This window comes from Agelaius tricolor, unplaced genomic scaffold (genome assembly GCF_023055355.1).
Source record: "Agelaius tricolor isolate 1412-34295 unplaced genomic scaffold, bAgeTri1.0.p SCAF_26, whole genome shotgun sequence".
NCBI classification, from domain to species: domain Eukaryota; kingdom Metazoa; phylum Chordata; class Aves; order Passeriformes; family Icteridae; genus Agelaius; species Agelaius tricolor.
The window spans coordinates 2,393,521-2,420,080 of NW_027269286.1; the positions used below are offsets into that span (position 1 = coordinate 2,393,521).

At 38.2% G+C, this 26,560-nt stretch overlaps 1 protein-coding gene across 1 annotated transcript in view; it reads left to right on the forward strand.

Moving 5' to 3' along the window:
- FREM2 (FRAS1 related extracellular matrix 2) overlaps nucleotides 1-26,560 on the forward strand; it is a 120,364-nt gene that overhangs the window by 74,332 nt on the left and 19,472 nt on the right. Inside the window, exons 7-16 of the mRNA XM_071448416.1 lie at nucleotides 6,683-6,832; nucleotides 8,750-8,959; nucleotides 9,146-9,343; nucleotides 11,352-11,516; nucleotides 11,599-11,781; nucleotides 15,160-15,290; nucleotides 16,198-16,356; nucleotides 17,248-17,551; nucleotides 19,427-19,558; nucleotides 20,145-20,476. Coding sequence (XP_071304517.1) covers nucleotides 6,683-6,832; nucleotides 8,750-8,959; nucleotides 9,146-9,343; nucleotides 11,352-11,516; nucleotides 11,599-11,781; nucleotides 15,160-15,290; nucleotides 16,198-16,356; nucleotides 17,248-17,551; nucleotides 19,427-19,558; nucleotides 20,145-20,476 — 1,964 coding nt within the window. The remainder of the gene's footprint in view (nucleotides 1-6,682; nucleotides 6,833-8,749; nucleotides 8,960-9,145; nucleotides 9,344-11,351; nucleotides 11,517-11,598; nucleotides 11,782-15,159; nucleotides 15,291-16,197; nucleotides 16,357-17,247; nucleotides 17,552-19,426; nucleotides 19,559-20,144; nucleotides 20,477-26,560) is intronic.

Below are 26,560 nucleotides of genomic sequence, written 5' to 3' on the forward strand. Positions count from 1 at the left end.
ACGTTAACCTGCTTTCTCCCTTGTGTCTTGCTGTAGCATATTGTGTTTTTGATGGCATTGGTCTTTGTACTGTAGATCTTGCATTTATTATAGACTGTTTAGAAATGAAGGAATGCCTAGCAAACTATTCTAAATTAATCATCTGTTCATTGCTGGATATGGTTGTAGGGAGTGAATTTAGTAACTGAGTGCTTTGCATGTTTAAGATTTGGATAATTGAGTTGAGTAGGATGTCTTGTTGCCTTCAGTTTTCCTAAGGCTTCTTCAGTCATCTTCCTGACTCTGAATTTCCTCATACTGAGATTTTGTTCATAGTCTTTAAAGACCCAAAAGATACTCTGTAACCATGGTAGCCCATTGGGCTTTAATGCCATCGATTCTCCTTTTAAGCACGTAAATTTTTAAAAGATTAATTCAGTTATTATCTCTCTTCACTTCCAGGACACTCTTTTGTCTCTCACACAAATGGGATCAAAAGTCCAAGAGACAGTATACAAGAAGTTTTAACATACAGTAGAGCATATTTTCTTGTGAGAGCTCTGCTTTTGTGGTCTGATAAGTCTGGCTGTTCTATTTTCACTTCTTCTCTGTCTTCACTGCCAAGTCCCATCCTCAACATTAGCTCTGGTTAAGGGATATCTTGCATGCTTTTCTTCTACAGCCTCGGTGAGCTAAATATGTTCTGATTGTATGTGGGCAGAAGAGCCTATAAGAAATTGTGTCCACTGGTTAAGCAAACTCAACGTAACCAGCATTGTGACTGAATAGTAAAAGTGCAAAAATCTAAAGTCAGCTCAGCCAGAAATGGCTGCATACTATATCTTTACCTGGCTGCATACTGTATCTTTACCTGATTTCTAAAATGCTGCTGAACTTCTCATATCATTTCTGTTTGTAGCCTTCATTTTTTTACCTGATGTTTGAATCACTGACTGTAAGCACCTTCAAGCTTGGCCTCTTTGTGAAAAACCTTGTGTGTGGTATATTTAAGTGCTACTGCCAAGACTTTCCACTTATCTGTCTGCCTCTGTTTCATCAGTTTGTTGAGAATTTGTTACCAATCCCCTTTCCCAGGCTTGTTATATAAATGTAATCTAATTAATTTTAGAAATAGAGCATGTAGGAGATTCTGAGTTGGTTTCATGCTCTGTGGGAGGTATAGCCAGTAGAAGAAAGGTATGTGAAATTCAGATGGTTGCTGCAGGCAATATAATCATGGTTGGGTGTGTCCCCAGATTCCAGTGTCTGTTTCTTCATCTGTTAGTCTTTATATTTTTATTTCCATTGGTAAATGAGGCAATTATCTGCATTATGGAATGGTTTAGGTGAGTGATTGGAGCTTGATGTACTTACAGCAGGAAAATCTTCTGGCCCTGTCCTCAGACTGAAAATAGGAAAAACTCCTCCAGAATGTGTCGTAGTTCCAGTGATATCAAGGCCTGTAGGTTATACCCTGAAGGGTGTGGAGAATCATAACAATACTACTCTACTAATAAATATTTTCAGGTATATGTTAGCTCACTGATATATTAATTTGGTGTTTCAGAAAGGTAGCAATGTTTCTTAGCAAACCAGCAAAGGTAAATTAATTGCCTCAAGGGAAGGTCACTTATTAGAGTGAACTGCACACATTAGCCTTTCTCCTAACATGCCATTTGCAGCTGGGAAACAATTTAAGAGTGCTCATTACTGTCTTGTACATAACAATTGACTAATTCTTGAAAAATTGATTTTTCCTTTAAAGGCACACATTCTCAACAAGTTAAGCTACAGATTGTCCTCATACATTCAAGTATCTTTATTCTCCATTGTTCAGGAATGCTCTGTAGCTCATCGAGCTGTTACTGCACCATTTATTATCAGCAGCCTGACATTAAGCAAAATCAGAATCAGCTCTGTTCTCCAGGCTACAAAGCACACTGCAGGCTGTCAAGAAGGAAGGTACAGGTGACCAAAGATGGGGTGTCACTTTAGCCATCTGACTGCCATCCTCACTCTTGCAGCTAGAGCTGTAGTCTGCTTCCTTTAGCATGCTAGTTTGCTCACATTTGAGTTTTGCTTATTGATGTAGCAGAGAGTTTAAATATGGACTCCAAGCCTGCCAGGCAGGTGCTGCTTTGTGATGGTACTGTGTCTAGAGAAACTGAAGCATGGATGCACTTTAACATAAAGGGTGAGTTAAAATGGAAAGTGTTATGTTAAATTAGTGTGTATCATAAATTAATTAAATGGAATCATATATAATGTTGTTCATAGCAGTTGCTGCTTCACACCATGTTACTCTACTGAAATTACTAGTTTAATTTGCATAAAGTGAGAATAATTAAGTGATGAGCCAGTGTAATCAATGTATAGCACTGCCATTGTGAATTAAAAAAGAAATGGCAATTTCCTTACAAAAACAAAGTATCTTTGGTAAAGATGGTATTAATTTGAATCTGTCCTATTACCTGTTACAGGGTTTGCAGAATTGTTTTAAAAAACCTCTTTAAGTCAATAGACAGAAATGGTCTGTTGAGACAAATAGAAAAGCAGACATTATTTGCTTAAGATAATGTCTGTGGCAATTTGGCTGAAACTAGCAATTTTGATTCTTAGGGGAATTTACTTTTTGATTGCAAAAGTCATGACAACACTACTAAGAAGATGAAAGCTGTTAAGGATTGCAACATATGAATTTGAAAATAATCTGTTTTGACCACATCAAATAAAAAGCTACTGGCATTTGCACAATAGGTACCTGCTACAGAATTGAGTTTTGACTGTAATCTTGACCCCTGCTTCTACAGCATTCAGTGAAAATAAATGACTTGGCAAATTAAATTCATTGTGCTAAATGCAATCTCAGTTGCTTGCATAGTTTCAAGTGTGTGTAAATAGCTGCAGAATGGCGCTACCTACTTTCAGATTTTAAAGTCCTCTTTGATATGGTTTTAATATAAAGCTTTTGTAATGGATGGTTTCTCTGGGCTTTTCTTTCACTGCTATTAACATGCATATATGAGAGAGATTTCAGAAGGTGACCTTTACTGCTGTGAAACAGTAAAAAACACTCATGCCTTCTTACGTTTAATGAATTCTCATTCTTAACTGGTCTACCTACAACTCACACACTTCATGTTTGTAACATTGGAATCTGTCATGTTAGAGACTCATCACATCAGTTCTTTAATGCCAGCTTTGATCCTGAAATGCAGGTAGCCATTGTCTAGGGATGGATGCGTTGCCTGAGTATGAGCCAGATCAGGTCCAGCCAAATCTGGCCATGTTTGTCTGGTTTTGTGCCCAAGTTAATTAGCTGTGCCAGCCATCAGGGCTCCTTACTTTGGATTCAGCATGGCCCTAACATGTCCAGACTGTACCAGAACAGGCTTGTAGGCTTGCAAAGCCTGGTTCGCACCTTCTGCATTACCACAGCAGACTACTGTCAGCTCTGGCAACTCACAATGTTAACATCATAGCCTTGTTTGTACTGTTCATGGGAAGAAGGAGGGCAAAAGGAATAAATAGTCTTAACCCTAGAAAAGATGAGCCATAAGTTCATTTGTAAAGACTGCTTCTCCTGGTTCCCTATCTGAATATGTTGGAGTGCCATGTATGTTTTCTTCTATTATTTCTTTCCTCCTGAAAGTGTATATATATATATATATGTGTGTGTGTGTGTGTGCATCACTGGCAACATGTATCACTGAAATTCACTTTAGTTTTAAGCCTTATCAAGATGTCAGCATGAAAGAGTCTGTTCTTTTGTGTTTGTCCTAAATATACTGCCAAAAGGATTTTTTTATAAACAACTCTTTCGCAATGCCTCCCTAAAGCAGTTTATAAGGACATAATTTTAAAAGGTAAAGCCTCTTTGGAAATAAACATTTTTGTGCTTTCGCACTGATTTGATGATGTACCTTCAAAGTTAGATGTGTTCCTAACAACATGAGAAGTGTGTTTGTTTTCCTGCTTGATGACTGACAAGTGCTGTAGTTGAGATACGCCTTTGACTCTCAAAGTACAAGGACAAGGCAAAGTTTTCATTTCTGTGCCAAGAAACCTGGGACTAAAGCTCCTAACCTTTCTCCTCTGATTACTGTAACTTCATGCCAGCGAAGTCTGTGGGTCTGAACAAAAAAACCCTTAGAAAACTTCCTCTTATTTCTCTAAGAGGAACCATTAAATTTGCAGTAGTCTCTCTTCAGAGTGATTACTAGATTAAAGGTCTGCTGTAAGTGAGCCTGCAGTCATTGAGCAGAGTGTTTTCCAGACATGACCTGAGACAGACAATGCTTTCCCTGTTAGGAGCTTGGCTTTGCTCCTTCCCCTGGGGAGCTACTAACACAGCTTACAGGAAATGAATTTAGAAAACATTTGTAAGGATTTGTTTCCTAGGATGGGTAACCATGCAGAATGTGTCTTTCATTGAACATACATACCTCAAAAAGTGTGAAAAACTCACTCTGAAATACAAGGCAAGCTAGCTGAGGGTTTATATATTTTTTGTTTGGCTGTGACTACAGGAATGAATAGTATTTGAGGATACTTCTTCAGCAGCAGTAAAGCAAGTGTTAGGATAATGCTGTAAAAAACAAACAATATTTTATTTTATGCCTTCCATCTAGTTTAAGGCAGATGATGTAAGTTCCCTATGTAGCCAGTAATTAGAAGGGAATGCTTCCACACCTCCTCAGATTTTCAGGTTGTAGTGAGTGAGCCATTCTGCCTGTCCTCCTGTATGCTCATTGTGCTGGGAAATCTGCAATGGCCTATCTTTGTCCTTGCAAACTGAGAGCAAGCAGGCTCCATGTGAGTACCTCTCACTAAAGTGCTTAAAATGAGGTGCGGCCAAGTCCAGATCAAGTTCCAGAAGCATTGGGACATAAAAACAAGATTAGGCTTGGGAAAGTGTGCTGAACCCTAAGCATACCTGTTTAAGAAATGGCATGTATTAGAATTGATGATTTTTTTAACTGCCTTTATCTAACTATTGGCACGTTAATAACCATTTGGTCTTAGTATGTATTCTGTATTTTTATTGGCTAGAGGCTGAGGAAGTCTTTGTCCATCTTAAGAATTTAGAAGAACATTTTACGTCTGAAATTACACATTGCTTTGCAGATCTAATATCTAGTGCTTCAGTATCCCTGTAAGAAGAACTCTCATCAAAGTTAATAGTAGTTACACAAAAGGTAGAGTGTGTATCCTTTTAATGTTCACCCATTAAAAATGTTTCAGATAAGAGCTTCACAGTTCCAAGTGTAAAAACAGCTACTGACAAGCCAGCCTCTATGGGCAAATAAAGTAAAATCGATGTGTGTCTGCCTGTGCACACAAATACACTCATCTGTAAATACATATACTCTTGAATTTAAAAAAAAAAAAAAAATTGGAACCGACAACATTTTCATTTTCTAAGGTTAGACTTCTTCCAAGTTTGTCTTTCATCCTGCAAAGGTTGATGACTTTGATAATGCTCAAACAGGTCTATGAATCTGCACCATTTCTCAGTAAATACATTCAGTTCCATTAATTTGTTGCATGATTTCAGTTTTAGCAGATAAGTAGGGAGGCAGCTGCAGTTTTTCATTGATGAGGAATATTCAAGGATTTCTTTTTTTGCTGCTCATAGAGCACTGAGCAATTGCTGTGATCTTTGCTGACTGAATTCAAGTTGGCTGTATGCTGCATGGTATTTCAAACACATTTGTGATACTGTAGCCTCATGATGCTGATAAATTCTCACAAGACAGCATAAGAAATTTGTGACGAAGTGTAAGGAGAACTTGGGTAGGTCTTTCTGTGCTTGCTTTCTGTGCTTGTGATTTCTGCTGTGCAGTGGGAACCAAGCTGAGGCACTGGCTGTGCGTGATTAATCTTGCATGTTTGAAACAGGAGTGGAAAGAATAGAAAAGAAGAGATGATATACATCCAGGATGAAGCTGGGTTATGTTTTTAAGGCTCTTTACTTTGTGAAATTACTGTGGGTAGGAAAATTGGAAAAGGGAGGCAAAAATTAAGCCAAACAATGTGTCTGTTAAGTGGAATAGCTCTTAATCTCCTTTGCTTTTTGTTCTTCTTTCTTATGAACTGTGGAGCTTTAGTATTAAGATAAAGCCTGTTCACATTTCAGTTTACATGAAATAAGATTGATTTTGTTTTAAATGCTAGATGTGGGAGAACTAAAATTAAGTATTTGAGCCTTTAGTTAGCTGGAAAACGTTACCAAGAGTAGCTCCATGTCGTGTTCCAGTCTGGTTTTAGCAACAGGAATCTGTGAGAACATTCAAGTTAAAGTTTCCTTATCTGTACTCACCTTCATAAGTTTGCAGCGAAGTGAAAAATGCAAGGAATTTTCTGGCTTGTGCATAGGACTTAACTAAAACAAGTTTAATGAGATACCACATTTGGTTTTGTACGCAGATTCATATAAACTGACGCAAAAAGTTGAAAATTTAGGAGGCAAGAAAAAGAGCACAGTGCTGATATAACAATTGCTATCTAAAACCATACAAACCAATACTTGAAAAGAAGCCAAAAATAGCTAGAAGAATTCTAAACCTTGAAAAAAGAAGCTTTATTTCACTTACTGAGATGAGCAAAGTGCTCTCCATTGTTTAAGGTGGATTTTATGGTCTCTTGTTAACTTCAGTGTAAGGTAAAGAAGCATTTATGGACATTATTCCTCTTTCATCAGAACCAGCATTCTACTTTGGAAATGATGAATACTATGTTGATGAGAGTGCTGGCTACATTGAGGTCCGTGTCTGGAGGACTGGAACTGATCTGTCCAAAGCTGCCTCTGTCACGGTGAGGTCGCGCAAGTCTGAGCCCGTAACTGCAGAGGGTGAGTTATTGCTTCCCTCCCATTTCACACTGCTGCTACTCTGCACACGCTGCTACACACTGCTGGCACATGCTGCTACATCTCACAAGTGCTGTTCAGCTGGTCTTGGTACAGCTTCAACCATATAAAATGAAAATTGTACGTGTCTTGCGTTTAGCAGATCTCTTGTTCTTAGAGTAAATTAAGTGGTTACAGAATTTCAGAGAAGCAGGAGTAAGAGCTGCTGTGAAGTATAGCACAAAGAGAAATGTCTTTAAATCCTCATATAAAGACTGCTACAAAGGCAGTTGGTTGCTGCCTCAAGAGCATACTCTGGGCACGGTTATGATCACTGGCAGCGTGCTGAGTTTGCTTCTCTCTTTTTTACTGTAGGCAAGGAGAAATTATTACCTAGTATCCTATTCAGGTGCAGGATTGCTTCAGCTGTGTGCTTCTTGGATGCTTTGACGGAACCTTTGTCAGCAGAATCAAGTGTTAGCACACTATTTTTTTTCACAAAACATACATAATGTTTAAACTAGGATATTCATATAGAGGCAGCATAAAAATTATCTTCCTTAGATGCTTATCCTGAGTCTAACTTTACTGTTATTTCAGGAATATTTAAACATAATATATATGTATGGTGTATGCATAACACAATATACATAACATAGATATATTTTTCTTATGAAAAAGAAAATTATTACGTCTGAAAAAATACATGATTGCTTCAGTTCTGAACTTGCTTTTATGATCTGATGTCTTTATCAAATCTTGAATATTTAAGTTATTTTATTTCTGGTAAAAAAATATCTTTCTTTACATTAATGATCTTCATTCATGTTGCCAGGACCTCTAGGATTAAAAGCTGGGAATGTCTCAGCTCTTGAGCTCTCTAGTCTGTTGGTCACAGCATGAAAGCTCTGACATGGCTGGCTGGCTGCATGTAAAACTATGAACCTGGTTCTTTGCCTTACACAGTACAGCAGTGGATCTGCTGCTCTGAGCTCTCAGCCCTGGAGTCCTGCTTTAGAGGCTTAACTCTAGGGGAGTACAACAGTAGAGCTGTTAGGCAAGTGCCCATCTGATGATGGCCTTAAATCTGGCCAAATTTTGTCAAATTCACAGAATTCCAAGCCTGATTTCCATTTCAACTTAAGTGTTTCCCCCAAATCTTTGTTTCAAGAGCTCTGCTGTTTATTCTCCCCAAAACCTCATGTTAAAACTGAGTCCTTCCCTAAAGTCCTGGATACCTTTAATGCCTTGGTTCCAAGACAGTGTCTTGTTTTAGTCAGTATCTTGTTTTGTTTGCCATCTTCTTATTGACATGTTATGAATTGGTTTGATTTGCTTAAAAGAAAACAAACCCAGATCAATCTTCCTTTACAAGTAAGGTGACCAACCTCACCTGATATGTTCTGATAAGAATTTGACTTGTTTGTTTTCTGTTCATTCTGTTTTACACAACTCCTCTGAACAACAGTTCTTCCCCAGTCAGTTCACTGGCCTTGTCTCCTTTCCTTTTTACATTAATCTTAAAACTTCCATCTTTGTTACAAAATAGTATGAAATTTCTTTCCAAAAGACTTTGTTTCATCTCCAGAGTCTCTCTCAAAGCTTTTTGCTTACTTTCATTTGTCACTTCAAGCAAATTTCATTAGTTTTTCTGGAACTACTGTTGGTTTACAACAGAACAGAATCAGCCTCACTTTGTGACTCAAATCATCGTTAAACAAAAAGTTAATAAATATTGATTTATTCTATTGTGTAGTCCCACTTAAATACCAAAAGATAGTTTTGCTTTACATGAATGTCAGAATTGGCAAATACTAAAGTTATAAAGGAAAAATATTTACCTACAGTTAACTGCCTAATGATAGATATTTTTATTTTTAATTATATGTAATGCTATTTTTATGTCTTTTCCTTTGGTAGCTGGAGTAGATTATGTAGGCATCAGTCGTAACCTGGATTTTTCCCCTGGAGTCAATATGCAGACATTTCGTGTGATAATTCTGGATGATCTTGGACAGCCGGTGTTAGAAGGAACAGAGAAGTTTGAGCTTGTGCTAAGGATGCCCATGAATGCTGCCCTTGGAGAACCCAGCAAGACCACCATCTTCATCAATGACTCAGTGTCTGATTGTGAGTAATTTATTTTTTTTTTACTTTTTCATATTTTGGAGATGATGTGTTAAGTCATTTGCTATCTGGCCGCTTGTGTTCTATATCTGGTGCAGTGTGGCATAAGTAAATATGAAATGATGGAGGGAAGATATGATAACTTCTGCAGTTATACTTTACATGTGCTTGCTATGTTTTTCTGCCCAGTGCCAAAGATGCAGTTTAAGGAATCTGTATATGTAGCCAATGAAAATGATGGGCAGGTTTCTGCCATGATATATAGGAGTGGGGATATCCAATACACATCCACTGTGAGATGCTATACAAGGCAAGCTTCAGCTCAGGTTATGATGGACTTCGAAGAACGACCTAATACAGACAGTTCCATCATCACATTCCTTCCTGGTAAGTTCTTGATCTTATTTTAGAAGCCTTTAGTCTACCATGTCTTCTTTTTCTTTGCTTTCCTTTGCTTTGTTTGTTTTGTTTTGTTGTGTTTTAATTGTATCTTCTCATAAAGTAGTGTCAAAAGGATCACTCTAGAAAACAAAGGTTTTGATTTTTTCATACACAATGGGATGATGTTATCTTTATTTTCTTCACTTCTGACTTAGAGCAATAATCACTAAAAACCAAAAGAGTATATCTTCATTTAGGTTCAGCCTGAGTGCCAGAATCTTTTTGATAGCAAAAGCAGGTTTGGCATAGCACAGTAGAAGCACAGATCTGCTGTCAGAAAGGAAACTTCAGAAGTTCTGCTCTTTGTTAAGCAGATTTCTGGCAAATACATTTGACATGCACTGAAATGAGCAATAGATCTTTCAACAGGTATATAGCTTCCTAATTCCTGTTTGAATTTTTTTCTCCCACCAAGGCTTTACTAAGACCGCCCACGAATATCAGGTACTTAATATCCCACATTTCATGAGAGATGAAATGCAAATAAATCAAATATTACTATGTTGAAAGAATATTGCCTAATTCTTTCTACATGTGCAGGAGGCAGTTTGGTCTTCTAGCCTTTGAAGTTTACACGCATGTGATATTTTTTACAAGTCTTAAACAAGTTCTGTCCTCAGCATTAAATCCTTGGTATAACCTTATCACAGAAATTACAACCTTTGTACTTCTGTAGACATGTATCACTTGAAAAAGTGAGTGGTTCACTCTGTCTTTATTTAGGGCTGGCCTCTACTTTTCATGCTGTCCTGTACTCTAGACCTTTGCTATTGCTTCTGTGCAACCAGGAAAGAGTCCAGCTAGTAAGAATTAATGGATCTCAGCCACTTAGATGTGACTTTTCTCTTTTCTTGAGTGTTGCCCTACCATTTCTCTGTAAAGACAAGTAACAAAGAGGTCTACTAGAATTATATTTTGACTCTGCATATTAAACGTGCAAGGCATGTTTAATATGCAGCAGTTTCATTCCAGTTTTCACATTTTCCATGTAACAATAAGCAGGGTGAATATTTTGCATTTTTTTTCTCCTTAAGGGATAATTGATTTTCTATAGTGAGGGGAAAAGGCAAACTCAGAAAACGAAAACAGTCAGCATTCTGCTCTGGTTCTTCATCTTGAAGAGCCTTGATCTTATTTGCATGTGTAATGATGAAAAAATATAGTAAATTGATCTCATCTCTCTCCTGCTGTACTCTTCCTTTTCTCGGGGATGTAAGAGTCAGTCCCATGAGGAAGAGCCCACCAAGTCATGCTGGGTGCCAGACACTGAACACCATTCAGAGGTCTTGCTGCTTGTGTAAAAGACGTAAGAAAAGATGTTGAAGTTTCTGAACATCTAGTAAGTCAGGGCACATTAATATGTGAGTGCGAAATTGAGAGGTTTGATACTCCAAAGCATTTTTAAGGCAATGTTCACTGTCACTTGAAATGAGTGGAAGTTCAAAAGACTTTAAAGTTAAACAGAATAGTATAAGTGAAGGTCCAAACAGTTGGAGGGTGACCATTCAAAAGAGACTTGAAATATAAAACTTCAGGACAAAATTGCCATTAGTATTAGTATTACTATTACCATTACCATTAGAAAGGTTTTATTTTTCTGTTTCCTTGTGCAAGTATTTCCTTTTTTTAAGTGGACTCTGTTGAAGAATCACTGAGAAGGAGCATTTTCTTCTTAGGTAAAACAAAAGAACTAATACATGTAAAGTGGACATACCAAATAGAAACTTGTCTTACAGAAGTCCCAAAATGGGGGATTCCATTTTAAATGAGTTTCCATAGAAAGGTAATGATTGCTAATTCTGCTTTCACTGCTGTCATTGCTCATTAACTTGTATGGTGTCAAGGTGGATGCCTTGGCCAGCAGGATTCAGGTGCCTTGGCCTTGGAGAGAAGTGCTGTATTGGAGCAAAGAACATCTAAGTTCTGCCTGATACTAGCTTCAGAATGATTGCAGGTGAAACTGAGAAGCCTTGCAAGCTGGTGCTTATGGATGATACTTTCCATGAGGAGGAGGAAGAACTACGCCTGGTTCTTGGCACTCCAAGAAGTGACTCTTCCTTTGGTGCCTCTATTGGCGAGCAAAACGAGACGCTGATAAAGATTCGGGATGACGCAGACAGTAAGAGAATAGCTTATTGTTACTGGCTTTTGGAAGCCCATTTGCATGCTCTAAAATATTTTTTTTTTCCCTCTAATGACAGAGGCTATCATTAAGTTTGGTGAGACCAAATTTAGTGTGAGTGAACCAAAGGACACAAGGCAAGTAGCAATTGTGAAAATCCCGGTGCTTCGTCTGGGAGACACTTCCAAAGTTTCTGTTGTGAGAGTTCATACAAAGGATGGATCTGCTACTTCTGGAGAAGACTATCACCCTATATCAGAAGGTAGGATCATACTTATCAGATCCAGCTATTTGTTTTCATTCATGACTAACATAATTTTTTAAAAATGAAATAACTTTGTGATTAGAATATTTTGCAACCACATCCCAAAATGCATTTTTCTATTCAGTGTGGACAAAGTAATTTTGAACAGGAATACAATGTCCTCTGTGGTATACAACAGCCAGTTGCTGTTGGTATACGAATTATCAGTGAAGATATTTACAAATATCTTTTTTGAAAACATCTGTACTCCTTTGACAACATCTGTAGCTCAAGAAATTGTGGAAGATGTGCGACTTAAACCTTAGTTATATTTGCAGAGTGTAATAATGTTACTCTGAAGAAACATCTACTTATAGGATATGATTGTGTGGTTGTTTCTTGAGCAATTCATTAAGATAATGGGATTTGCTATATGTAGGAATTAATACATATTTCTTTTTATTTTTCTATGTTCTTAATAATAAAACTTTCCTTCTGTATTTCTGAATTCACTGCCTTCTGCTCCAAACTGCTAATGAATGAGGAGAGAAGTTGTACAACAGAATGAGAAATTTCTTAGCTGATAAACTTCTTTCCATTAATAGCCCACCTACCTGCTTTAGGCAATGACTAATGGACTTTGTAGCATTATGATTTTCTTTTTCTTTTAAAGTTTATGATAATACATGATAGTGCTCTGTGTTTTAAGATTAATCATTCTTTGCTGGAGTGTTTTCATAGTTTTGGATAAACTATTTTGGCATCCAGTCCAGCTGGAATATATGACTTACCTTTGAACATCCAGCAACAACATTGTGCTATATCTTCAAATTCCATAGCAGTGGCATTTCCCACTAGTGAGATCTGAAGAGGCAATTTATTAACCACAAGAAAGTCATCAACCCAGAGCTTGCTAATTCCAGTTACTTCGCTCCTGCATTTAGAATTTTGCTCTTTCCCCCTGAAAACCACAGGAACTTCTAGTGTCAGATGATACTTATCCTATATGCACATTACCTGTAGGCATTGTCTTGCTTGTATTCGCCCTGCTGTGCACCAGCAGCACATGGGAACAAGGTTTTCAGGAGAAACCTACTAATGCAGAGCAAGAGGCTCTCAGGCTCTGCCCCCAGGCCTTTGAGAAAGGTCTGTGATGTGCAGAATTTCCCCACGAGTTTCAGAATACCTCTGGGTTTAGGGAACCTGCATATTCAGCCATAGGTACAAGACCCACATCATTAATTGGGTTTTCTGAAGGAAGTGTGGCAAACTGAAAATCAGTAAAATTCTTAGGTGTCACACAGCTAGAGAGTTCATATGTTTATTACAACAAAGAGTATTTCCCTGGCTTAATAGCGCTTGGGATTGGAAGGATCATTAGATCAGTTAATCAGCCTCACTGTGGATTGCAAAATTCTCCCAGTTTTCCCAAATTATTTCTGTATTGTTCCAAATAACTTTGGTTGGAGAAAATATATCCTTTAGAGAGGGCATCTGGTCCCGGTTTGAAGGCTTTGGAGAGGAAGAGTGTTTCTTAGCATTTGGCTTCACTGATCAGTCTCTATCACCTAACTGTGCCTTATTTCCCATATAGATTTCAGCTTTAATGCACTACTGCTTTTTGTGGCTGTCCTTTTAGAGTGCAGAGGTCTTTATCACCTGGTATATTTTGATTATGGTGGTGTTTCTATATCCCAGTGAGAACATCACTGTCTGCAAGTTCTTGTGGTCCTAAGTTTCTCTCCGTTATTTCTGTACATCTTCAAAGTGAATTTGACATCCTTTAAAAATCAAAATACTAGAAATGCACTTATTATTTTGGTTATTATCACTCTCATCCTTTCCAGGCACAAATGTTAAATAGTTTCTGTACTTTTTATTTCTTTAGTCGTTAATACAGTCAAGGATAATAGTACTCCCTAACTCAGTGTGGTGGGTTGATCTTGGCTGGACAGTAAGTGCCCACCAAAGCTGTTCTATGACTCCCCCTCCTCAGCTACAGAGGAGAAAATATGACAGAAGGCTCATGGGTTGAGATAAGAAGAGGGAGACATCACTCACCAATTATCAGCATGGGGAATATTAGTTTCATTTTTTTTATTAATCAAACCAGAGCACAGTGATGAGAAATAAGACATTCCTTCCACCCCTCCCTTCTTCTTGGGGTAGCTTCCCTCCCACATTCCTTAGCTCTGACTGGCTTGAGGGAATGGGGGTTGCAATCTGATTACCACATGTTATGTCTGATGCTTCTTCCTCCTCACACTCTTCCCTATTCCAGCATGAAGTCACACCCACTAGAAACAGTTCTTCAAAAACTACACTATGGGTCCTTCCTGTGGTCTGCAGTTCTTCATGAACTGGTCCAGTGTGGGTCCTCACAAGGTCACAAGGGCTGCCAGCAGACCTGCTCCACTCTGGGCTCTTCTTTCCTGGGGCCACAGGAGCCTACTCCACTGCAGGCTTCCCCCAGGGTCCCTGCCTCCTTTGGGCATCCACCTGCTTGATCATGGGTCCTCCACGGGTTGCAGGTGGATCTCTGCTCCACCATGGGCCCCCATGGGCTACAGGGCACATCCTGCATCACCAGGCTCTGCACCAGGGGCTGCAGGGGAATCTCTGCTCTGGCTTCTGGAGCATCTCCTGCCCCTCCTTCTCCACTGAGCTTGGTGCCTGCAGAGTGATTTCTCACATATTCCCACTCCTCTTTCCCAGCTGCTGTGGTTCAGCAGTTTTTTCCCTTCTTTAATCTGTTATCCAGAGGCACTACCACTGACACTGCTGAGCTCAGCCTTGACCAGCAGTGGGTCCGTCCTGGAGCCAGCTGGCATTTTCAGATATGGAGGATGCTTCTGGCAGCTGCTTGCAGAATCCACCCCTATAGCTCCCCACTACCAAAGCCTTGCCACGCAAACCAAATACAATCAGCTAAGGTTCAGTTTTTTATCACTATGACTTACTAAGTTTTTTCAGAGACAATGATTTTCAAAATACAGTGCTCTTGTGGGGCTGCAGCTTTGTTCCTTATTTTTGTTATATACCATTGTATTTATTTTGTTGAGTACCATTTATTTAGAATTCTTCAGTCTTTTGGTCATTCACATAGGTTACCAACATTTTTGTAATTAGTCACAGATAATTTTCAAAACATTAAGATCCATTAGACTAAATCTTGAGCTTTGCAAATCTCTTGATTTATGTCTCATTTTCAGTGATTTCTACCTGTGTCCACTGCTATTCATTATTATTATTATTTGTGGCATCAAATAGGTTATACTAAATTTGCAAACATCTGTAATTTGAAAAGTGAGTATAACTGCCATCTCTCATGGCTGGGCCTAGAATCACAGGTTGTTATGATCAACAGGTTTATTTTTAAGTGTCTCATGTTTTCAGAAATTGAGTTCAAGGAGGGTGAAACACAGCACTTTGTGGAGATTGAAGTTCTTTTCGATGGAGTGAGGGAGATGAGAGAAGCTTTCACTGTCCACCTGAAGCCTGATGAGAACATGGTTGCAGAAATACAGGTAACAAGTTCATGCAAAGTCCTGAACAACAAAATCTGGTAAACAGACCTCTTACTTACTTTCTGGCTCATCGTTTTCCTCTTCTTTTATTCACACCATCTTGGTTTGTATATTAAAAGACAAAAAGAACATCGCAGCTGTCACAGTAACACCTAAACAAAGCAGTTTTTTGTCAAGGCAATGATGTTGATGGGGCCACAGAGTCAATGAAAGACTGAAGTCTTCAGAGTATCATTCGAGGCATATTCTGCTCATATAATCAGTCTTACAAACTGATGGCCTCTCAGAAACACTCTCTGGGAATACAATCTCTGTGTTGTGAAAAGAGTAATTTCAGGTGAAATATGACTTCTCCTATAAAAATCATGTTAATATCATTCTTATTGTATAAGATAAAAAAGACACACATTCTTGTTATTTAGCGTTGTATCATGCATACTTTTAATTCAAACAGTATACTCCTCTGATTTGGCATAAAATGTGCTTGAAAGTCCCTGTCTGCTTCAGCAGTGTCACACCATATATAATCTGACTCCAGACAGCCAGACAGAAGAGACACAGCCTTTGCTGATGGCAAACACCCCATTTCCACCAGGCATTAAAGCATACACTACGTAGGAGGTTCTACCAGACTACCAGAGCACTGAAGTGATAACAAAAACACAGGGAGACAAGGTTAAAGGTCTGGGATGTTCACTGTTCTGTAAAGAAAATTTTCATTTTAGCTCTTCCTTTTGCACCCTGCAGTGTATTTTTGGTGCCTCAAACCTTTCTCAATAGCTCATCCAGATGAGGTCTTAGAACTTTTTTTGGAGAGATGTTTTGAAGGCTAGACATACTCTGATCGAGGTCCAGCTTGGTTATTTAAGTTTTCACAGGCAACTGTTTCTGTATTTTTCACTGTCAGACAGCCAAGGCCATCGTTTACATTGAAGAAATGAACAGCATGGCAGATGTCACCTTTCCCTCTGTGCCTCAAGTTGCATCTCTGTTGATATATGATGATACTTCTAAAGCCAAAGACAGAACCAGTCCCATTGCTGGCTATCCTGTCATCTGTATCACAGTGAGTATCTCTGTGGAAAAACAGAAAAAATCAGTATATGGATTTTGTTCAGTGGAATTTATACACCCAGTATCAATCCATATGGTGATGAGTCACACATATTAGTCACGCATATTAGTTTGAGCTAGAATTATCCTTAGAGCTAATCTAATTTGTCTGGATAATGAATCCATTCTCAGGAAGAGAAAAAGCATAGAAAGATGTTTCACTTGTTCCTCACTAAGAATAGTACAATATTGATACCCACACTGTGTTTGTGATTGCATGACCTTAGTATTTCCTGCATTATCCTGCCTTAATTTGTAGAGTTAATATCAATGGAGATAACAGATGAGCCATTGTTTCCAATGAGTGCCACAGACTCTAAAATGAATGCTGAAAGGAATACAGGCTTCTTTCATTTTTTTCACTAGTAGTTTTGCAACTGAAAAGTTTACATAAATATTCATATACCTTGAAGAATGTTTTGTCTATCTTCAATTTGTTTTTCACACATTCCTTTTGCACAGGAATGTCACAAGTTGAATGGTTCTTCTAAATAAAAAAAGAATCAAAGAAAATAAGTCTTTAAATGCAAAGTGTATTTGCAGAATTAGATCAAAGGGACAAATTAAAATTAAAGTAGTACATGGGAGTGTGGCTTGTGCCTTCATAACTATGCCATGTTTTCACCTATAAATCAATTTAAAATAATATTTTTTAATTCAGTAAGCATAATTAGATATGCCTTTTAATGTACCCTAACAGTGCTAAATACCTAAATAAGGTGATTTCTTATGAGATTTAGTGGGATTGTCAGTTCCATGTTGTTGAGTTTTGTGACTCTTGATGACTTGAAATTCCTTTGCTGTGAAGCAAATAAATTCTTAGCACATCTGCCTTGTTCTGCAGGCCTGTAATCCTAAGTACGAGGACTTTGACAAGACTGGCTCTATTTGTGCCAGTGAGAGCATCAACAATACCCTGACACGGTACCGGTGGCTTGTGAGTGCCCCCACGGGCCCCGATGGCGTGACCAGCCCCATGAAGGAGGTTGACTTTGACACCTTCTTCACTTCCTCTAAGATGATTACACTCGACTCCATTTACTTCCAAGCCGGTTCTCGTGTCCAGTGTGCAGCTCGGGCTGTGAATTCAGATGGGAATGAGGGTCTTGAGCTTATGAGCCCTATTGTCACTATAAGCACATCAGAAGGTAAGGCATCATCACCTACTGCAAGATTCATAGGTCTCTTTTGGATGCCAAATTCAGTCCTAACAAAAGCTGGTTACATGGTCAGGTGTTTTAACATCACCACGTAAGCTTTTCTTCTGCTGTTCATAGAGGTGGTGCAAAAACTGTCTTGACACTGCAAAGCATCGTATAAAGAAAAAGTTTTTCCTCTCTCCTAATTCTTCATGTCTTTAAATAATAACCCACATAGCAAATTTGTATGTTCATGAGAACAATATATGACAGGCCAGTAAATTAGTGAAACCTGGTTCCTGTTGACTTTTGAATTCAACTGCAGTAATGATGCAGTACAGTCTCAGCTCCTGCTAGGCATTGAAGAATCCACATGGCAGTGGCATATCAAAGCCTAGCCAGAAGCAAAACCTCATTTAGCATTCAGGCCTCACTGGACACCTGAGAATTGATGTTTTCCTTGACTAAAGACTAAAGCAACTGTGCCCAATAAAAGGGCATGGAAAAAATTTTTCCCTGGTCAAAGCATTCATAATTATTCATCCTTCTTGTTACATGAAACACACTGGCTTTGTTATTGTAATAATGCATTATTTAGATTACACTTGACAAATTAGCAGAGCTAATTAGTTCAGGCTCAGGACTGAATTGTCATGTATAAATTACTTCCAGTACCTGAGTTAACTTATGATGTGGAAGGAAAGAAGTGCAATGATTGAAGCAAACTACAAAAATCCTGAATATTTTCCATTTTGAAGATGCCTGACCTCCAGTGCATAGACCAACTCTCAAAAGGAATTCAGATTGCGCAAAAAAAAAAAAAAAAAAAAAAAAAAAAAAAAAAAAAAAAACCAAAACTAAAACCACCAACCAAACCAACCGACCAAAAAGCTGTCATGTGCAGAAAAGAAATTTTTTTCATGCTGACAGAAGTTTCCTACTTGGAGATGTTGAGCAACATTGGCTCCTCCAGCACCAATAAGCTCTCCAAGAGGAGGGCCCTGCCTCCTCTTTTCTTGAAATCCCCCAGAAATGGGCAAAGAGGACTGTTTCAGTTTCCCACATCTGCTTGTTTCTTACTTAGACTACCTTGTAATCCTTTGGCCATCACACGACAAAGAGACCAGAATGCAGACACTACTGCATTGAACTATGCAACTAGAAGTTGCATATATCTCAGATCACATGATTACAAACCTAATTTTCTAGTCCTACAAACTTGGACTAATACTGGAACACATGGAACTAACATTGGAAAGGATTTCCAAAATAAGTTACACGTTCCCCTTTCCTGGAGAAATTCAAAATTCAAATTAGCAAGGCCTTAAGCAACTTGATCCAGCTTTAGAGCTGTCTCTATTCTAAGCAGAATATTTCTACATATCCTGTGACACAATCTTTCTAACTACACTTTTGTTACTGGTGGATCAGGAGACTCATGAATTTCTGAGGACATATCACTGCATACTCCAATCCAGTGCCAAAACCAACTGAACAGCAGTCAGGTATCTTCCATATCTTCCATCCAAAATTTAGGATGGTGGGAGGAATTAAAACATATGCCTCTGAAGACCTCTGTAAGAAAGTATGTCACCTGCAAGTGAGGTTGACACATGCAACTGAAAAGACACAGATGCAATATCATCACCTTGTTCTGAAAATGTGATCCTGTTATCAAGTAATCATTTGTGTTTGAATCCTCTTTTGAGTAAATTGAAACCTCTGGAAAATACTTCTCAAAGTATTTACCTGTCATTGAAGAAAATTCTCATTGTTTTGGATACCTTTACCGTGGAAGAAAAGTACATCTTAAAAAGTGGAAAGAAAAGTATCGATTGTTTCCTATGGACATAAAGTAAGGTTGCTTTCTCTTTTTCCCACTAGGTCTTTGTCAGCCGCGTATATCAGGAGTAGTTGGAGCAGAGCCATTCTCTGCCAAACTGCGCTACACTGGCCCAGAAGATCCTGACTATGCCAACCTCATCAAACTGACAGTCACAATGCCACATATTGATGGTATGAGAAAATCAGCTGTGGAGTTAGGAGAACTTATACAGTATGCTGTTATTCGAGCTATTTTACTGGGTATTTTAAACTGACAAGTTAATAATGTAATCTTTTAACAGTAGGACCAAAGGAAAATGTTATGAATTAATAGGTGCAGTATGCAACAAAATGCATAAGATACTGTATTGGTACATCACCTCTGATGTGAAGAACAGCATTTTCAGATTAACTGCATAATTTACATAAATTGGGCTAGACCTAAGCTTTGTAAAGCTCCTTTGAAGTGCATAGGAATATGCCATTTAATTACTATTCACACTATTTTTTATTTAATAATATATTGTATATTAATATATCTAAATGTTAATATGTTTAGAAATATTTTTTCTTTTCATAGTATACAGACAGTTATTGTGGGTAAAATTCTCATTCATACTTAGCATATCAACTTTCTTTGAATTCTGAAGTACAGTAATTGGTGTAAGTACAAAATACAAGAGCACTGCATAACACGCTTAGTGTTTGACAAAGTCTGGCTAAATTAAGGAGGTCTGACAACTGAAATGTAGTGATAGTTATAAATTAATGTTTTTAGGCATGCTGCCTGTTATTTCTACAAGAGAGCTCTCCAACTTTGAGCTGACGCTTAGCCCTGATGGAACTAGAGTTGGAAACCATAAGTGCTCCAACCTGTTGGATTACACCGAAGTAAAGACCCACCATGGCTTTTTAACTGACGCTACCAAGAATCCAGATGTGATTGGAGAGACCATTCCCTATCAGTACAGCCCAACAATCAGAGGCTCCAATACCTTGCGCTTCTACCGCAACCTGAATCTGGAAGCCTGCTTGTGGGAGTTCAGTAGCTACTATGACATGTCTGAGCTCCTCACAGATTGTGGAGGCACCATTGGAACAGATGGGCAGGTATGGAACTTGATTTTGTACTGTATTCTTGTAATAAAATATTTCCCTCATAATACATCTGTGCTAGTAGAAATAAGAGAATAATTTGTTCTGAATGGAATTTGTTATGATTTTCTCACAATACAGTTCTGGGGTATTGTGGGGCAAACCAATTCCTCTTTTACTCTACAGTGAACCAATTTAGTCTTTTCTTTAAATGAAAGCCTTCTGAAGACTTGCTTTTAGCACATAGATAGCACTGGGCTAGTTAATATTTATTGTGGTGTATCTTAAAAAGCAGGTTTAAAACATTGTGGAGAGAGTTCTTGCTGACAGCAATGGACTGCAGTGTCCTACCAGTGGCTTGGCTTTGCTGATCTCTTGTTCACTGTGCAGACAGCACAGTGTTCTCACCTTACCCAGCAGAAAATTACTTATTCAGGAAGTGAAAAAAGCTGCCAATATGGAATGGTTGAAGTACAGAGCTGTGAAACTGGTTGGAGAGTTAAAAGCAAGAGATTGGAGAGAACTTCAGGAAAATTATTTCTAGAAATTCATAGTAATGTGGAAAGAAAAGGGTGCAGGATTTCTTCTAGAACAGTGACAGTGAAATGAATCCCTGGGTCTTCCCTGTATAATTACTAAATAAGCCTGTCTGATCCCATTCAGGCTCTGGAATAGAGTGGCTGTGAATATGAAGTTTATGTACAGAAAAATAACTTTGAGGAATAATCCTACAGGCTGCAAGAAGGACTCATATCACAGAAGTCTCTCCACAGCTAACTCACTGTCCTGGTACACTAGCATTCCTTTTTGAACCACTATGAAAAGAATGAGCCTGCTTTGTGAAATGGCCATAATTTCTCTGCTCTTTTGACATTTTGCCAGGGATACATCTGCTATGAGACCTTAGTAGACTTATTTGCACAAATTCTTATTTTCTATGCTATTTTCCCAAATGGCATAAAGAAGGTGTGGAAAATGTGTCATTGCCCACAGAAATATATAAGCATGTGCAACAGAGCTAATTTACTACTAAAAGCATAGTCATCGATGGACATACAGATATTTAATTAGATAAACTGATTTTTTTGTTTTAATTTTGTTATAATTGCATGCCTAAAGTCCAACTTACTCCATGGGTATTCACAATAATGATAGTCAGTTTGCTGGACAAGAAATTGCACCACAATCTCTTTAGCACTTGGTTAACTTCCTAACATTCTGCCCCTCTTAACTAGAGATTATATACTCTAAGTCAGAAAATGAGAATAAAATGGAGGTTCTGCCTGTCTCACATACAAAGGCCTTGATGGATATGTCATCTCACTGCTTTGTCATCAATTCTGGTTCCTTGTCTGTTAAAGAGACCAGTTTAAGGTCTCTGCCTTCATGTTGGAAGCTTACTGTCCATGCTCTGCTTGAGCTTGGCCTCTGCTGAAAGCAGATCCTCCTACAGGTGCATTCCATGAGATCTGTGAAGCTGTCAGAGGGAAAGGGAAGGCATCCAAGTGTGGGATGTAAACCTTACACATTCCCACAAGATAAAAATTACACTTGTCTTTACTGTTCATAGAATGATTTCATTTCTCCATTTCTTTGACTCATCATTCCTTTGACTATCTCCTTATGCCCAGGCAATATGAAACTGCAAATTCTTATTTCCCATACAAAGCAACCATAAGCACACACAACTTGAAGCATCTGTATGAAGCTTCCATATGAAGCTATGCAAGCCACTTCTCCCTCAGTGAAAAGGAAGGAAAACCTGGTATGAATCCATTTTAAATACTTCTGTGTCCTTTAGACAAAAGGGTGAATAGCTACTTTAGACAAATATGTATCTAAATAAAACCTATTTATCTCTATGTTCATATAAACAGAGAAGGAAATAAGTACCATTCCAATATTTTAGTAAATTGAAAGAACCTGTGTATTCAGTTTTGGAGGACATGCATAAGTGGCAATGTGGCCAGAGAAGTGAGCTGCACTTTCCTGAGGCTTCAGAAGTATTCTGTACTTTGTGTAAATTCTCTTGTTTACAAGCAGAGAGTGATCAACATGAGCTGTGTGAACCATGCAACTGCAGCTGAAGCTATCCTTTAGTGCCTTCTAGGTTATGGTAAAAAGGTTTACAGTATGTTAAGTGAAATATCAAGCTGAATTACTTCTAGCAGTGAAGCATTTCCCTGCAGCCAGTGCGTGCTTCACTGCCCTCCCTGTTTTCCCCAACTCCATTTAATTCTTCTCCAGGTTTGGTCTTTATCTTCACATGACCCCTCCAGCTGAGAGGGGAGGCAGTCAGTGCCCTATCTCTGTGGTTGTCACCATTGTTGTTTTTTTCTCCTTCGGTGAACAATTAATAATCCTCTTCTGTGAGAGGAAAGCTGGCAGCTATGGTTTTCACCATTTTTTTAGCAGACAAAGGAAGCCCAAATTATATTATTCAGACAGAACAGATAAATAACAAAAACACTCTTACCATATCCTGCTACCACTGCAAATTTAATATATTGAATTTACCAGATACTTTGGCTAGAACTTTAGGCTCAACATTTTGTTTCTTGATTCCAGTTCTCCAGTACCTTGTGGTCAAACAAAGACATCCATGTTGATTCAGACAGAGAGATTTCACAGAAAGAATGGGCAATATCTTAAATGATGTGGACCTTCACTTCATCAGAGCTCCTGGTATGGTAGGGGAAGAAGATGAACTTTAGCAAGCAAGAAGTGAGGTAGTAGACCTGCAGCTGGTGCAGTTCTTCTGGCACAGCTCCTAGTGTTTGCTGAAGGCTGCAGCTGTCTTGGCCAGTTCCCATGAACTCATGAACTGTCATAATACATACAGAGAAGGTCTTAGTTTTCTCTTTATTTTTTTTTTCCTTTGAGGCCTTTTGATTGTGACCCACTCTCTTTCTCAATTATTCTGTGCATGAGCAAACCCTGTGTGAGCTAGATGCAGCACTCCTTTCAGCGTGCAGCGTGACGGTTTGTTCCTGGGGTCTGCCCAAAACTGAAAAACCAGGCACTTATGTATCTAAACATGGACTTAGATGTGCAGTTTAAAGAACTTCTACCTAAAATTAAAGACCTGTTCCTCTTTAAATTGAGCTAATCAATTTGGATTAGTGTTCTGTACTTGTTAAGGTCAGCTTGGATGATTAACAGTTTTCTTTAGGACAACCTGCAGTCACAGTCTAAAATTCAGTGTCTACTTTTGGATATGTCTAGGCCTTAAAAAGGGGGAACTCACCTATTTGAGGGCTGTGTTCCAGTATTTCCAAGTATCTAACAAAGGCTGGGTTTTACTTCATGGGGACATTGTGAGAGTCAAGTACTACAGACATCTCACATTCTCCCAATACACGTTCTAAAACAATGACAGATATTCATGAAATGAAGTGAAAAAATGAGACAGTGAAAACCAAGCAAGTGACCGTACTTTAATGAAGTGTATACTGAAGTACTGGCCTACACTTATTTCACATATTATTATGGAGTGTGAAGTATCATTTGATCCCATTTCCTGCTGTTATACCTATTTGCTATAGCCAGGCAGTTTGGCATCTGAAGGCTTCTGTGTGGTTCTGGCCAAGTATTTATATATGGATGTTGCTTTCTGTAGTTTCAGTCCATTGCCAGACTTAGAATAGGGAAGCAAGGAAATTACCATTCAAACTAATTTTATTAATGACAGCTCGTTAAGCAGGTCTTTTATAGGAGCAAGAAGGTGAAGAACATGTAGTAAAATACTTGAATGTATAGCTTTATACCTTGAAACTATGGTAATTGAGTATGGCTGAACAGTTCACTTTTTTCTCTTCAAAAACCAGTTATTTTTGGCCCAAACTGAAAATGTCTTTCTTCCAGTATGTTCAGGTCACATTTATGCTATGCATGTTATAGCACTGAGCATTTCAAAATCCCATTATGCAATCAGGTTTTAAAATCACTAATGTACTGCTGCACCTTATACAAGGCAGCCTGCAGAGGGTTTTTATTACACAGAAACAGTGTAATAAAAGCAGCTTTATAGGAACTAGTTTTGCCAAAATCGTACTTTAAGGTGAAAACTCACCTATTCTGAAAATCTTACGAGATGTTGTAAAATTCAAACAGACAGAAATGTCTGGTTTCAGATTTTTATATTCACTTTAGTGACTCCACTCAATTTTAAGAAAACACTGCAACTCATGTTCCCTTGACATGGAACCTCTCTATAAGACAAACATTTTTTCTCTAGCTGCAAACGTGCGTTTAGTAAGCTGTAAAGAATAAAAAGCTATAAAGTGAATGCACCAGCTGTGTAACAAAGTCAGAGGTTACATTTTTTCAAGGGACTGGCATTTCAAGGCTGTATTGCATTCTCTTCTCCATTCAGACTTCTTTAAACAAACCTGCTTTGCATTTCACCTGTGACCTACCTGTCTGAGTGTCTTCTTAGGGCCAAATCTTAGTTTTGCCATATTGACATTGTGTAAACAGTTAATTGATAACATTGTTAAACTTGCGTGACTCAAATTCACAGACATCACAAGTAAATGCAATAGAAGATGAGACCTGGAATAATTTGGAGAATAAAAATACAATTTTCATACAAAGCCTGTTTCATTGAGATACACAAAATAAAACACAAGCTTGTGTTATTTCTAATGTCTAATTTAATCAGTACTATCAATGTGCACACACACATACACTGACAAGCTCTGCCCTCTGGAAATGTAAGACAGCTAAATAAAGCATGCTATAAATGTAGAATAGAGTCCATGACACAAACCCTTTATTGAAAATAATTTTTATTGTAAATATTCTAAATTGTTATGCGACAGATTCTCAAAATAATTGTGTATTTTACTTAATGAAGTTTGACAGATTGCATCTGAAAGGGGAAGAAAAGCAAAACATGTATAGAAACTCCCATTCATACTTACTAAGTTTTAAATAGGAATTGTCAGTATTCTAAACCAGACCTTATGATCTGTGATAATTTATCTCACAAAAAAAATGTATGAAGCTCTATTTCTTAGATCAATGTATAAATCATGTTCTTCTCTCACACATGTGGATTTTGAGGTTTGACAATTTTTAATCTAAATTTTTCCAGATATTATGTGTAAGAGTCTGTTCCCTCCTTGGAACAATTTTTGTCTTCTGTCTTCTCAGGCTCTCCAGACCTGGCATTGTCATGAAGTATGAGACAGAATTTCCCCAGTTCATCTGTTGTGTAGCTGTAGTCTGTATTTCTCTCCTGGTATCAGAAGACTAAATTCATACCCCCTTATTATTGTTTAAAATCAATGTTACTGAATGTAATTTTTTCTGTGTAATTGGTTAAATCTCCTGTGCATGGGATGCATGGATACATAGTGCACCTGTCCTGTCTCTCCACAGCAGCTAAGCTGATCCTACACTTACACAGCTCTAAGTCACCCTTTTGGTTTCATCAGTGTCACACTGAGATATAAAATGAACAGCTGGCTATTCCCAATAGGCTTTGCATGAAGTGCTGGAAAAGAAAGATAACTCAATGGAAAGAATGTTTTCTCATGTTGGTCTAAATAGCATTATTAGGAGGGCTGGAGAAGTCAAACTCCTCCATCTGTGTAACACATTCCATCGATTCATCTGGGGGGTAGGGCAGTGTCTGCTCACTTTAACACAGCTTTCCTCTGCAGTTGACTTCCTCTTTATTTTATTTTCACTATATCAAAAAGATCCTTACATATACAGTGTCTTGAGATTTTTCTGTTCTGCCTACAGAAGGGTAGATTCCACCTGGTAGGAATGAGAGGCTCTTAAAAGTTTTTGTTTACTATTAGAGAGAATTATTTATTCAGTAATTCTCTGACTATCAGCGTTGTAGGTTTGCCTCCAGACCTGCAAATCCATGAGTGCCTGTAGAAGGGTTTGTGTGCATAAAAACTCAAGGAACTTTTAGCAACAAATTCTTCCTCCCCCATCCATGCCATGAATCACACATAAGGGCAGCAGTACTGATGGAAGCACATGAGTACACAAACAAATTCCTAGGCTGAGGCAAGCAGCTCTGCTGCCCAGACTCCTCTTGCAGGTTTTGCTAAAAGGGAAGAACCTTTTAAATTCTAC